The sequence below is a fragment of the Diceros bicornis genome, chromosome 7, assembly GCF_020826845.1.
Source record: "Diceros bicornis minor isolate mBicDic1 chromosome 7, mDicBic1.mat.cur, whole genome shotgun sequence".
Classification (NCBI taxonomy): Eukaryota; Metazoa; Chordata; class Mammalia; order Perissodactyla; family Rhinocerotidae; genus Diceros; species Diceros bicornis.
Window position 1 is genome coordinate 25,804,912 of NC_080746.1, and position 14,600 is coordinate 25,819,511.

The 14,600-nt window shown below is 35.1% G+C and overlaps 1 protein-coding gene across 2 annotated transcripts in view; it reads left to right on the top strand.

Annotated features, from left to right (window-relative positions):
• The window catches only part of RDX (radixin), a 66,592-nt gene that overhangs the window by 33,112 nt on the left and 18,880 nt on the right, over positions 1 to 14,600 (top strand). For both annotated transcript variants that reach the window (XM_058545263.1, XM_058545264.1), the window contains 5 exons: positions 4,615 to 4,698; positions 4,901 to 5,047; positions 7,425 to 7,521; positions 8,404 to 8,567; positions 13,970 to 14,100. In XM_058545263.1, the coding sequence (XP_058401246.1) occupies positions 4,615 to 4,698; positions 4,901 to 5,047; positions 7,425 to 7,521; positions 8,404 to 8,567; positions 13,970 to 14,100 (623 nt within the window). The remainder of the gene's footprint in view (positions 1 to 4,614; positions 4,699 to 4,900; positions 5,048 to 7,424; positions 7,522 to 8,403; positions 8,568 to 13,969; positions 14,101 to 14,600) is intronic.

Sequence of the window (14,600 nt, forward strand, 5' to 3'; positions counted from 1 at the left end):
AACTATAGATACAGTTTTGGGAGTGATCAGCAAATAGGTGATAATGAACCTATGAGGATGGAAGAGATGGACCTGAAAGTACATGTAGAATGAGGAAAAGGCCTAGGAGAGACCTTGTTGAAACTTAGCTTTTGAGTACAGAGGAAGAGGTTCCTGTAAAGTATATTGAGAAAAAATGGCCAGTGAGTCAAGAATAATACCAGAGGAGTGCACGTCATGGGAAGCCAAGGTAAAAGAATGCTTCAAGGAGAGACTGGTCAGCAGTGTCAGATAGTACAGAGAAGTCGAGTATGAGGCGAGCTAATGTATCTGTTGGGTTTAACAATGAGATTGGTACTAATCTTAGTAAGAGCAGTTTCAGTAGAGTGTTTTTGATTGAAGCCAGATTGTGGTGGACTGGGGGCAGAGGATGTGAGGTATGGAAATGAAGGATAGTGAATATAGATAGTTCTCTAAAGAAGTTTGGCTGTGAAAAAGAAAAAAAACTAGGATTAGGGAGGCATGGGTTAATAGACTTATTCTTTAAAAGATGGGAAAGAATTGATTTAATTTATTCACTCTACAAATTTTTGAGTACGTCTTCAATGCTGGCACTGGGCATATAGTGGTAAGTAACATGAATGTGGTCTTTGCCCTCTGTAACGCAAACAAATATATATGATAATATATTTAGGCAGGGGACAGTAAATATGTTCCATGTCATAAATGATGGAGTGAAGATCCTAAGACAGTGGAGAGAGAAGTCATTTAAAAGCCCAGGTAAAGAATCTGTTGGAAAACTGTTAGAAACAATCAACAACTACAGCAAAGTTGCAGGGTACAAAATCAATCTACAAAAATCAGTTGCATTTCTATATGCTAATAATGAACTAACAGAAAGAGAGCTCAAAAAGATAATACCATTTACAATTGCATCAAAAAGAATAAAATACCTAGGAATAAATCTTACCAAGGAGGTGAAGGACCTATACAATGAGAACTACAAGACATTATTGAGGGAAATCCACGATGACATAAAGAAATGGAAAGATATCCCATGCACGTGGATTGGAAGAATAAACATAGTTAAAATGTCTATATTACCTAAAGCAATCTACAGATTCAATGCAATCCCAATCAGAATCCCAATGACATTCTTCACAGAAATAGAAAAAAGAATACTAAAATTTATATGGGGCAACAAAAGACCCCGAATAGCTAAAGAAATCCTAAAGAAAAAGAACAAAGCAGGAGGCATCACAATTCCTGACTTCAAAACATACTACAAAGCAATAGTAATCAAAACAGCATGGTACTGGTACAAAAACAGACACACAGATCAATGGAACAGAATTGAAAGCCCAGAAATAAAACCACACATATACGGACAGCTAATTTTCAACAAAGGTGCTAAGAACATGCAATGGAGAAAGGAAAGTCTCTTCAATAAATGATGTTGGGAAAACTGGACATCCACATGCAAAAGAATGAAAGTGGACCATGTGCTGTCGCCATTCACAAAAATTAACTCAAAATGGATCAAAGACCTGAAGGTGAGACCTGAAACTATAAAACTCATAGAAGAAAATATAGGCAACACACTATTTGACATTGGTTTTAAAGGAATCTTTTCGGATGACATGCCTACCCAGACTAGGGAAACTAAAGAAAAAATAAACAAGTGGGACTTTATCAGATTAAAGAGCTTTTATAAGACAAATGAAACCAGAATCAAGATGAACAAACAACCAACCAGCTGGGAGAGAATATTTGCAAAACATACATCTGACAAGGGGTTGATCTCCATAATATATAAAGAACTCACACAATTGAACAACAAAAAAACAAACAACCCGATCAAAAAATGGGCAGAGGAAATGAACAGACACTTCTCCAAGGAAGATATACAGATGGCCAATAGGCACATGAAAAGATGCTCAACATCACTAATCATCAGGGAAATGCAAATCAAAACAACACTAAGATACCACCTCACGCCCGTTAGAATGGCTATAATCACCAAGACAAAAAACAACAAATGTTGGAGAGGATGTGGAGAAACAGGAACCCTCATACACAGCTGGTGGGAATGCAAATTGGTGCAGCCTCTATGGAAAACGGTATGGAGATTCCTCAAAGAATTAAAAATAGAGATGCCCTATGATCCAGCCATCCCACTACTGGGAATCTATCCAATGCACCTGAAATCAACAATCCAAAGAGGCTTATGCACCCCTATGTTCATTGCAGCATTATTCACCATAGCCAAGAAGTGGAAGCAACCTAAGTGTCCCTCGACTGACGATTGGATTAAGAAAATGTGGTATATATATACAATGGAATACTACTCAGCCATAAAAAAAGACAAAATCGTCCCATTTGCAGCAACATGGATGGGCCTGGAGCATATTATGTTAAGTGAAATAAGCCAGAAAGAGAAAGACAAACACTGTATGATCTCACTCATATGTGGAATATAAACCAACACATGGACAGAGAAAACTGGACTGTGGTTACCCAGGCAGTGGGGGTAGGGGGTGGGCACAAGGGGTGAAGGGAGTCATATATGGGGTGATGGACAAACAAAAATGTACAACCCAAAATTTCACAATGTTAGAAACCATTAAAACATCAATTAAAAAAAAAAAAAAAAAAAGCCCAGGTAGACAGATTTGAAGCCAAGTTGAACAGATTATCCTTGGGTGTGAAGAAGTACTCCTTTGTGCTGGACAGAAGAAAAAGAAGGTGGGAATCTTTGGCTACCTGCAAACCAGTCATGCAGATTAATATTACAAGTACATTATGCAAAATGCAAACAAGTGAGATTTGAAATGCAGAATATAAAAGCTACAACATAAATCTTAGTGGCATTTAGTTTAATTAACCCATACCTTCAGATTTAGTTAACATTGTGATACCAGCCAGTTGGCTATGCTGATTATGCCCTCAAAGCTAATTGTATTCCTTTTGGTGAGCGCAGAGGCCAGACAGCAAGAGAGTATAAAGATAAGAAAAATGTGGAAACTTATGTACTCTAAGGAGGAAGACAAAACTCCTCTCCCAAAAAGTAAGAGCTTAAAAGAGAATACGTAGAGAAAGGAGCAGTGAGTAGTAAGAAGATAGTGGTCTGAGACCCTATTAAGGAATCCACTCTAAACAGTCAGTAACTTGTCCAAGGGAAGATTCCACCCTAAGATTCCTTTATACTGCCAAGAAATCCCTAGGTTTCATGTAAAATTTTTACATAGTAAAGCAATAATACTTTAACACTACAGCTTTTGCTATCAGTGAAGTAGGATCTGAGGATTCACCAATAAAGAAAGGTGGATAATTATAGACTCAAAGAGAATAGAAATACATAATCTGTAGTGTATAGCAAGTAAATTATATGCATGTTGAATTTGCTGATTTGGTGTTAAAATAGTAGTAGAAAATAAGAATATTTGTTTGTGTTTGCTTATATTTGCATAAGGGACACTGGAAGGATACAAAAGAAACTAATAAAAAATTTTGGAGGGCGTGGAGTGGTGAAAAAAGTATGACTTTTCACTTGTATATTTTTATATAAAGTATTACCTATAGAAAATAACAAAATTTAGCAGCAAAGTAAATACATAAAATAAAAGAAGAATTAAGGCCTATGAATTCTGATTTTCAATCTCCTCTTCTCTAATTTTTCCGTTAATAATGAGAAAGTCATTTTTTTTTTTTTTCTGAGGAAGATTTTCCCTGAGCTAACATCTATTGCCGGTATTCCTCTTTTGTTTTTTTTGATTGAGGAAGATTAGCACTGACCTAACGTCTGTGCCAATCTGCCTCTATTTTTTTTTCTTTTTTAATATGTGGGTCGCCGCCACAGCATGGCTGATGAGAGGTGTAGGTCCATTCCCAGGATCCGAACCTGCGGAACTGGGCCATTGAAGCAGAGCACACTGGACTTAACTGCTACGCCACGGGGCTGGCCCTGAGAAAGTCATTTTGTCCAATATTTTATTCATTTGAAACATTTGAATTCCCATAAGCTGTCTGTATAATAACTTTTAAAAACATGTATTTAGGGCCGGCTCCATGGCTTAGCAGTTAAGTGCGCGCGCTCCGCTGCTGGCGGCCCGGGTTCGGATCCCAGGCGCATACCAACTCACTTTCTCCGGCCATGCTGAGGCCGTGTCCCACATACAGCAACTAGCAGGACGTGCAGCTATGACATACAACTATCTACTGGGGTTTTGGGGGGAAAATAAATAAATAAATAAAATTATTTAAAAAAAAATAAAAACGTATTTAAAATAATTTCAGGATCCTAGAAACTTTGAGATAATTGTGTATTCACATGAAATTGTAAACAATGATAGATCCTGTATATCTTTGTCACCGCCTTCCCTAATGGTAACATCTTGCATAACTTTAGTACAATATCACAACCAAGACATTGATGTTGATACAATCCACCAACCTTACTCAGATGTCATCAGTTTCACATGCAGTCATTTGTGTGTGTTTTTATTCTGTGCAGTTTTAGCACGTGTATATTGCATGACAACCACCACAGTCAAGCTACTGAATGATTTGAGACTTATAAAAGAATATTGATTTTGAATCATAGAGGCATTTTCAAAGATTTTTTTTTCCTTATAGAGTTTTGGAACAACACAAACTGACAAAAGAACAGTGGGAAGAAAGAATACAGAACTGGCATGAAGAACATAGGGGAATGCTAAGGTATTTGGCTATTTTCTTAGTGTTTTTCCTCAAATTATTTTTATTTCATAACATTTATTATTACATCAAATTATCTCCAAAAGGTCGTTTGACTTATATGAATAAATATAAAGCATTAAATTTTAATCCAAAGTATTTTTGTAATTTGTTTGGTATTAGATACTTTTCCTTAAATATATTACAATAAGCTTTATTTCAACAGAGAAGATTCTATGATGGAATACTTGAAGATTGCACAAGATCTAGAAATGTATGGAGTCAACTATTTTGAAATAAAAAACAAAAAGGGAACTGAATTGTGGCTAGGCGTTGATGCTTTGGGTCTGAATATTTATGAGCATGATGACAAGTAAGTAAATTAGTTGCATAGTGAACTAGTCATTAATCAGTGATCTCTGTGGCTTTAATCTTACATTCTGTTTGTAAAAGTTCTTTTTTGGCTTGATTACTTTTACTACTTTTCTTTTTTTCAAATTTAAGATTAGTTAATGCCACATAGGATTTCAGATACCATATTTCCATCTTCTCAACATCTTGCAGTTTCAGAGTTCTACTTCTCAGTGTATTTATCAAATGGGATGGTTCACTTTTATTTAAAACTGTGCTTCTTGATCTCTTGTGAGTTTGTATCTAGTAATTTAAAATTTGTTCCTCAGTAGGTGAAGAATAATTCTTTAAATGTTATGCCTGGCATATAGGTTGAATTTGAAAGTAACATATATAAGAAATCAGGAGCAATGAGACGATGTGATTAATAGATGTATAATTTATTGTATTTTATAACACCTTTTTTTGAATATTTAATAGGAATTGTTTTGAATATTTTTGGCCATCAATAAAGTAGAATATCCCTGTGTTAAGCATAGTGAACAGTGTAATTTTATTTTGAAATTGCCCAGGTATTAGTTTTTGTATTAATCTAAAATATATCAGATTCTTATAGCACTTTTCAGGAATGATAGCCACAATTGCTTTATACATTAATTTATTTACCATATCACTTAAGCATCCAAGTCTGTGCCAGTAACGTCTTCTCCTAAGGCATTTCTCTTTATTCTGGGTTGGCTCCAGAATTTTACTTTCATTATTACAGATATCTAATAAAATACACATTTGTAAGCCTATACAGTGACTGCAAAAGAGAGCATTTTACTAATTTTACTCTGATATATTTTTTCATTTATATTACAAAGCAAGTTAAAATGCTATATCATTAAGAAAATTTTGAAGTTTTTGAAAAGCAAAAATGACTTCAAGGCTAATTTTTGTGGCCCAAATCTTCTTTTTCTTTATTTTAAAAATTATTGAATTCTATTAGAGTACCTATTATAGATGTGGATACAGATAAAGATGCGGACTATGAAAGAGAGGGGATTAGCTCAGGATGGGAGGGACGGGGATTGGGAATTGTGGACCAAGGAAACTTTGGTCTTACCTGTTTCTTTTTATAATAAGAATGTATTTATCTATTACTTATATTTCCAAACAATTTTTTTAAAAAGTAGAGTACAACTTTAAAAGCTTAGTTAGGCTCTCTTATTAGCTCTGCTACTAATTACCTCTGTGACCCTGTTCAAATTATTAACTCTGAAATTCATATAATTGCCAGGCTTACCTCACAGAATTGTTGTGAGAATTATATGAGGAAATTACTTAAGAATTTTTTAAAGTAACACATAAACATAGTGTAGTATTACCTTAAAAATACTGTTTTAGTAGTCTCTTTTTTAACAGGTAACTTTGACTTATCTCAGTGGCCATTAGAGGGCAGTAAAACACATGCATATAGAATAAAGAATGTTTTATGTAGGAAAAATTCTTCACTGTGCTTCGGATCCTAATCTGCTTAGGAATTAAAAGGACTGTAAATAGGTAGAAGTTAATGCTTTATTATCAGAAGACTGACAAAAGATATCTTTTGGCCAGCATAGGTGTCACAGTCATTTCACACTCTTGTTATTTGACAACAGTGACACATTTGATGGGTAGTCTGAAAAGGTAAAATATATGAAAAGCAGAAAAAATTACTTGTTTCGATCTGATTCCCTAAATCTTTGGGGGTAGGGTGGTAAAAGGGGGCAACTGCTGTATAGTCTTAGAATTGAAATTCCAGCTCTACCATTTATCCAAACATTTGTGAGTGTTTAAAATGTTTTTATTGAGATTTAATTCACATACCATAAAATTAATCCTTTTAAAGTGTGCTGAAATTTTAGTGTTTTTAGTATATTCACAGATATCCACACATTTTAAAACTAAACACAGGAAGGAAATAAAATTTTTTTGTATTTAGTAACATGTCCATAATTCACATGAAAAGTTATAAAGGCTTTTTTTTTTCCCCCTCTCTTCTTAAACATGTTGAAACTAACAGTTGTAGTAGCCTGAGTCTAAACAGAGCCTAGTGCAAACCCCAAGAGGCTCAGGTCTACACTCTAGTTACTTTTTTCCCTAGGTAATTTTAGGAAAATAAGTATAGTGCTTTCAAGGTTTGTGACACATTTTATGAAATCTTTGGATAGTTACTCTCTGTTTTATGTGATTTAATTGATCAAATTTCGCCTTAAAAGATAATGTCAAAAGTATGTTATGAGTAAGTTTGTACGTTTTGAAAATCTGGAAGTCTTTAAGACTAGTCATTCAGTTAAATTCACCCCCAAAAATTGTTATGAATTTTGTCTACTGTTTCATGCTTTTAATTAAAGGGATGCTTTCATTTTTTTAAGGTTAACACCTAAAATTGGTTTTCCCTGGAGTGAAATCAGAAATATTTCATTTAATGACAAAAAATTTGTTATAAAGCCAATCGACAAAAAGGCACCTGTAAGTAAAATTATTTTTATGTTTTTTGCATTAACTCTAAATTTCTACCACTTTGCTGTGATAGCACTTGAAGAATGGTATTGTTCATTTATTGAGTTGCTCCTGAGGAACATTCTCGTTCCATAGTTTAACTTTCCCAGTCATGAAGTAATGAAAGGTTTTAATCTTTTTATAACATATTAGAGTTTTATTTTAACTGAGATTCACCTACAGAGTAGGTAATATTTATTAGGAGGTGGTTGAAAACAATCACCATTCCCAAGAAGCAATTAAAAAAAAACTTGTTTGTTGGTGGCTAGAAATGTATCAGAGGTAGCCCTATTCTAATTAACTCTGTTTATAGTGTTTTGCATTATGAACTTAGTATTTTTATAACTCAAAGCCTTAAACTTAAGAAATCTTCATATTTAAATAGATTCTTTGGTTCCTCTAGTGTCAAGTATACTCTAGTTTTCTAACTCTCTTAGTTATTGAAAAGACAAAAAGATAGGGAGAACATTTCCAGGTTAAAAAACTTAACAGCCCTGAACAAAGGGCAAATTTTGAGATTAACAGCAAAAGGTGAAACAACCAGAAATTCTTCCTCTGAGGTGAAGGGAACAGATGCTCATGGTTACTTTGGAGAAGAAAAAAGAATAAATGACATTTAATGTATTGGGTTAAGATTATTAGCCTCTCCACAAAACTGGTAGGGAATGAAAAGGTGAGGAACCATTTATGTGACAGCATGGCATACTCACTTGGAGTTATGAGAATTTATGATTTCTAAACTATATGCAATACGACATTAGAATTCCTGCCACATATTGAAATTTATTATAGATTATTGTGAGAGAGACTATCCTTCAGGAAGATACTAAATTCAGAATACTTCATGTTTAGGATTTTGTTTTTTATGCACCTCGTCTGAGAATCAATAAGCGGATTTTGGCCTTATGTATGGGAAACCATGAACTGTACATGCGAAGAAGGAAGCCTGATACCATTGAAGTACAACAGATGAAGGCTCAGGCTAGGGAGGAGAAACATCAGAAGCAGCTGGAGAGGTATGGAATTTATAGCCTTTTATTCTTAATTAATAGGAGTAAGCTATTTAAAATTTAAGAATGCTCAGTTTCTTTAACATACTCTGAATTTACATTTTTACATTATTTTCATTGTATTAAAATTGAATGGAAGTATTATCACCATTCTCTTTTAAAATGACTATGTATAATTTTCAAGTTAGAGATCTTTGACAGATATTGCCGAGAAAATAGCTTTCATGATTTCACAGATTTGCTTTTCTTTTATCATGCTTGCTTTTCACTGACAGTCATTGGTTTGGAGGTAGTAGTGTGAAATTTTCAAGTTTGTTTTGCCTAGTGACTTGTATTTCTTAATTTTTCAGGGTAAGAATGCTGAATATTAGGCTTTGAAACAGTGTCAATGACGTCATAGAACTCAAGTGAAAAGTTGCTGAACAGAGTAGAATAACACTAGTACTCTCTGCCAAGGACACTGATCTTTTTAACCATGGTGCACTTAGATTTTCGAAAAAAGATACTGTTAAATATATTAAATTGAGAGTTTTTGAAATGGAAAGATATTGAATAAAATCCTTGTCAACCCTGGAACCAGATAACTGGGTTCAGCAACATACTTCCCAAATCTGATTCTAGATCAATTTAAACTTTATGCTTTATTTGAAAAAAATTAGAGACCAAATAATGAGGACTTCTTTGTAGAATAACACAGTAATCTAAGAAATAGAATAGGTCCTAAAGAAAGCAAAATTGAGGAGCCCTATGTATAAACATATATTTCAAACATATTGAAAATAACATGGTTTGAATCTAATAATTAAATGGGCCCTCTGCTAGATATAATTTTGCTACCCATACTTTTAGTGTTTGTGTTTAATGATGTATTTTTTTCTTAAATGTTCTATGTGATTCAGGTATTTTAATTCAAATTGCTTCCTTCAAGTTGTCTGCCTTAGAGGAGTTTACTGCATCACAAAACATTTTTTATATAGGCATGAAACTTTCCGGTAATTCCTGACCCCACCGTTAAAGAGACTAAGTTGGATTGTTATTTTGGCTAGGCTCTGTCGTTTTTTACTGCTCTCATGTGGCTTAAGACTAGAACCACAATGTGAGCCTAACATGCTTTTTAAAAGAGTTCCTTATTGGCTTTACTTTTTATATATTCTTATCTATCATAGCCTTTCCATCTACCTCTCTCAAAGACAAAACTTTTTTTCCCTGCTTCCACCCTCACCCTCACCTTCTTTCTCCTTTCCCTTCCCATCCCGTCTCTAAGGTCTCCCATCGTGAGTTAAATAAGAAATTCTCTCTCATACTCATCACTCCATAATATGTCCTAACTGTTCTGCTTGTGTGTAATGTTGATAAATTATTTACATTCTTAACTTAAATATATTTGTCTGTTTGTCCTTTGTTTCTCACACACAGACAGGAGTGTTATATGGCTTCTAGTATACGTAGTACGATTACTAAGTACCATTTGGTGATGGTGCTATATTTGAGTTACTCTAAGGCCTAGATGAAAGTGGAAGACTTTGTTTCTTTTTTGACACAATAACAATCCCATGGTTCTTGTCTTGGATAAATTTTACAATCTTTCATTAGGAAGCATTTATTGACTGCCTTGTAAACAGTAGGAATTCAGTAACTGTTTAATTCATTTGCATGCCTAGAGGATGTTTTATGTTAGTCTAGCCACATAGTGGTTTGGCAGGTGTTTCAGAAATGGCATGCCAAGTCTTCATTTATTCTCTGCTATATAGGTCAGAGAGAGAGAAATGATAACTGTATATGTGGAAACAGTTTTGGTCAAGCCCGTTGGCAAAGTAGCCAGCAGGCATACTTGGGGGAATGCTCAGAGCTATGCTGCCTGTGCTGCTGGAATCTCTTGGGCAAGAACAGTAGTTGGGAATGGGGGGCAAGGAAGCCTCCTCTTTTCCTACAATATCTTGGTGTATGTGGCCATATTCTCTCCCCTATCACTTTGGATTTTTTGCAATCAAAATATTATATACCATAGGTTGTTGGTCCGTGCAGTCTGTGCTCTTAAGTTATTTGCATCCAGATTGAATGATGACGCATTCTGTAATTCCTAAATGTTTTTTGTGTGGCTAAAATTATTAGCAAATTTAAAAACTCAGAGCCTCAACTTTACTATTTGGAGTCAGATACCCACGCGCCAGTTGTAGGTAATCTATGAGATATTCTGTGTCATGGCTGGCTGCCTATATCACTAGGCTACAGCTGGTACCACACAGAATACAGGGTTTGGAGCTAGATAAGTCTGAATTTGAATCCTCTTCTAACACTTGAACAGGTAATTTCTGAGCCACTGTTCTCTTACCCTTGATAGGAAAATAATAGTTCTATCTTCAGAGGTTTTTGTGAGAAATCTAATGACAGTGGTGTACAAGCATTTAGCAAAGTATCTGGTGCATAATAAAGAGTAGGTATTATAATAATTTTTAATATTACTAATATAGTCTGAATAGAAGTTGAATATAAGTTTTTAATCTTAAAAATAATTGGGTACATGTGATATTCTTTAAAAAGTAAGATATTTTAAAATATTTTATTTTTTACTTGTTAGTACAGAGAATTGATAGTTTATTAATATGTTATTTATGTTCTTGAAATAGAACAGCTTGGTCAAATGAGTGTTTCCAAACTCAAACTCTAAATAAAAGTATTTATGGCTATGGTTTAGAGTAATCACAAGAGGCTTCATGGGGAAAGTGGGACTTTACCAAGACTTGAAAGTTAGAAATAGGCTTGCGCGTTAGAGAGAGGGAAAGATATTTTCAGAAGAGGAAGCCAGCATAAGCAAATGTGTAGGGGTGAGAATATGCACGGCATTCTCAGGGCACAGTGAGTAGACCAGGTTGGTCCTCACAAGTGAACAGTGCTTGGTGGAGAAGCCAGCTCTTCCAGTTTCATAAGGGAGATAAGAAAGGCCTGCAAAGATGAGGTGTCACTAAGGGATGTGGAGAGCCAAAGGCGTTTGTATTAATTGAATGGAGTGTTATAGTTGGTGATGGCTGTAGTCAGGGGAGAATTCTTATAAGATGGGAGACACAAGCCTCATAAGAGTACAGCAGAGTAAATTTTGCAGAATGTTTTAAATATTATAATCAAGTTAAATATCTGTTGTACGTTTATTTCATTTTTCAGTATAAAGACTAAGTCCCCCCCACCCCCCACAACTTGCTTGTGGCCAGGTTGCTTTCAGTCTTTTTTCCTGTTTGCATATCTCCTTACCTCCTCCGTCCTTGAGGAAGAACAAATGAAACATCGATAGGGAAAAGCTAAGTAAAACCAGCACCCATCTCCAGAAGGGGCCATATATGTGCCAGAGCTGGACCTGAAAGGTTCTGAGTTATTGTAGCCTTCAGGTCTTCACATCTGGTTTGTGGTGAGTCTTTGTGAAGTGTCTCAGGGCCTCAGGGAGGGAGACAGGAAGGTAACTGTCTTGGGGAACTGTGGCAGCACTGGATGTGGTTGAGCGGAGGCTGGGGCGTGATTGGGTAGGCTAATCAGTGTTCTAGGGTGGCAGGCAGACTGGCATGGAAACCAGTAGCTCTTGGCCATACTAGCAATTACTTGAAAAGTACTGTTTTTGCTTTCATGAACAGCCTGCTTTTTCAGCTTTCTAAAGAATACAGAAAAGGCAGTAGCCTCAGTGGGGACCACCAGGCCCTTCTTTTGCTTGAGGAAATTAGGAAACTCAAGCATTCTTTTAAGCCTCTATCACTCGGGTCTTCTAGAGGGGTGGGGGCTCCCAAGTCCTTAAATCTCTTTGCCTGTGTATACTCTGTAGATTGAAATAGGATAGGAAGAAAGGGGTGAATGTGCTGCGTGAGCCCAAGTCCGGGAGTGGCAGGGTGGGGTGGGGTTAGTTGTTGACTTTTCCTCCTGGCTGTTGAGAAAGTACTCTGTAGGGAACTCCAGAACAGAGGTGGAGATCTCATCGCGTGAATGAACTCCAGGTCCTGGATTCTTAGATGCTATGAAGGTTCATTAAAACCAGTATCGGAGGTGTGGTGACCCTTAAACTTCATATTTTGGCTTGGTGTACTAGGAGGTCACCATCAGTTATCTATCTTACCTCTTGCTGACTTGTCACAACTCGACGTGTTTGCCCCAAAGCTGGACTCTCTCTCTGTGTTGAGGGCAGATAGGTATCTAGGAGCTGCAGGAGTTTTTAAATTTATGTTGATAGGGTAAGAAAAAAAACTTTGATGATAAAACTTTGCCAAAAAGTTTATTAGACATGGGAAGTTGAGAAACTACATGGCTTTGTGCCTAAAATTCAGAATTGACAGCAGATGGCAGTGATGTCTTTTTTGGGAACATTTAGGTGTGCTCAGATAAGTTCCAGAGATGAACTCATCAAATTTTTTTTAGCTAAAAAAAAATTATTTCTATTAAAGTAATGGGAATATTGAATATTGATTAAACTTATTAAGTAGACAGTATTATCTGATAATTAACATAGTGTCTCATCTAACTCTTATCTTTATAATCTTTATATTTCTATCCTCAGCATAGAGTCTGACCCATGGTAGGCTCTTGGTGGGTATTTGATGAATGAATTTGGCTATATTTAAAAGAAACAGTCTCATTAGGCTCATAGGAAGTGCAGCTAAATGATGGAGGCAGTCTTTCCCGCCGGGCTTTCATGAGAATTTTTGAAACAGCATTAGATACCTACTATCCTTCTAATGGAATTGTCAAAGGAGATAAAACTGATTTGCCATCTTGTAGCTAAGCATAAATTGGTACTACCTTAGAAATTAAACTTGTATTAATTTATTGTTAATGATTGAAAATTGTTGCTGTCCCAGGTTATTTTAACTTTTTAAAGTGAAACAGCCTTGTGTGCTCCCTTCAAGCCTTTGTTATTTCCCCCAATGGAAGACTCCCGCTAATCTAAAGAAGGCATTTTCTTGGGTATGGCAACTGTGCAGTTAACTCCTTTTGTGCTGACCTATAATTTATTGTCAAAGTTCATTGAGTATGCAGGTGATAAATCTCCTAATTTTTGTCCCCCACTCAAGTCTGCATTAAAAACATGCTTTGCACACAAGGGATGTTTTTGACAGTTTTACTTTGTTACCAGTTTTGTAAATGTGTCCTTTGAGAATCTTCCTAAAATGGCTAAGTTTTTAATATTTTTTTAAAGTCACTGACTATATTTATTGTGACCCCACAATAAGAAATACATTGTAATCCAGTATATGTACATGTAACAGAGTAGTCCTATATTTTTAACTATGATTTTTTGAACACAGCTAAGTATAATGAAGACTGTTAAAATATTTATGCTGTAGTTTCTTAGTTGATTCACAGTTAGTACTTAGGTTTCATGTGAATATTTCTATTTATTAATTTGTAACAAAGCAATTGCAATTCCTTTTAAGGGCACAATTAGAGAATGAAAAGAAGAAAAGAGAAATAGCAGAAAAAGAAAAGGAAAGAATAGAACGTGAAAAGGAAGAGCTAATGGAACGTCTAAAGCAAATTGAAGAACAGACGCTGAAAGCCCAGAAAGGTAAAAAAAAGTTCCTTTTTGACATTAGATTCAAAATTGTTACTCTGTTGTCAGATGATAGTATTTCCTTACTACTGTTAAATCTTATTTGTCTTATGTAGAATAATTACATTTATTTGCCAAATTAATACTTAGTGGACTCACATCATAAACAGGTTTCATTAAGGCACATTCAACTGTACAATGCTCATATGTTCTTTCTCTTTCATTTAAGCTCTTAAATATTTGCATGTGTACTTTTATTATATATTGTAGATGACCGTATATATTAATTTATTCCTCTTACTGTTCAGGGTTCCATAACAAAAACATATCTTCAATACTTTCTGGCATTTAAACAAAAGCATTTATGCAGTGCTTTATGGATATTTAAGTACTTTAAGGCATCTAAGTAATTTAAAGCATTTTAAGTTATTCTGACTATATAAACTCTTTTGAAACAGTCTCTAAATTTGATTTCAGTATATTAAAAAATATACAACACGTAGAAGTGTTGTGGT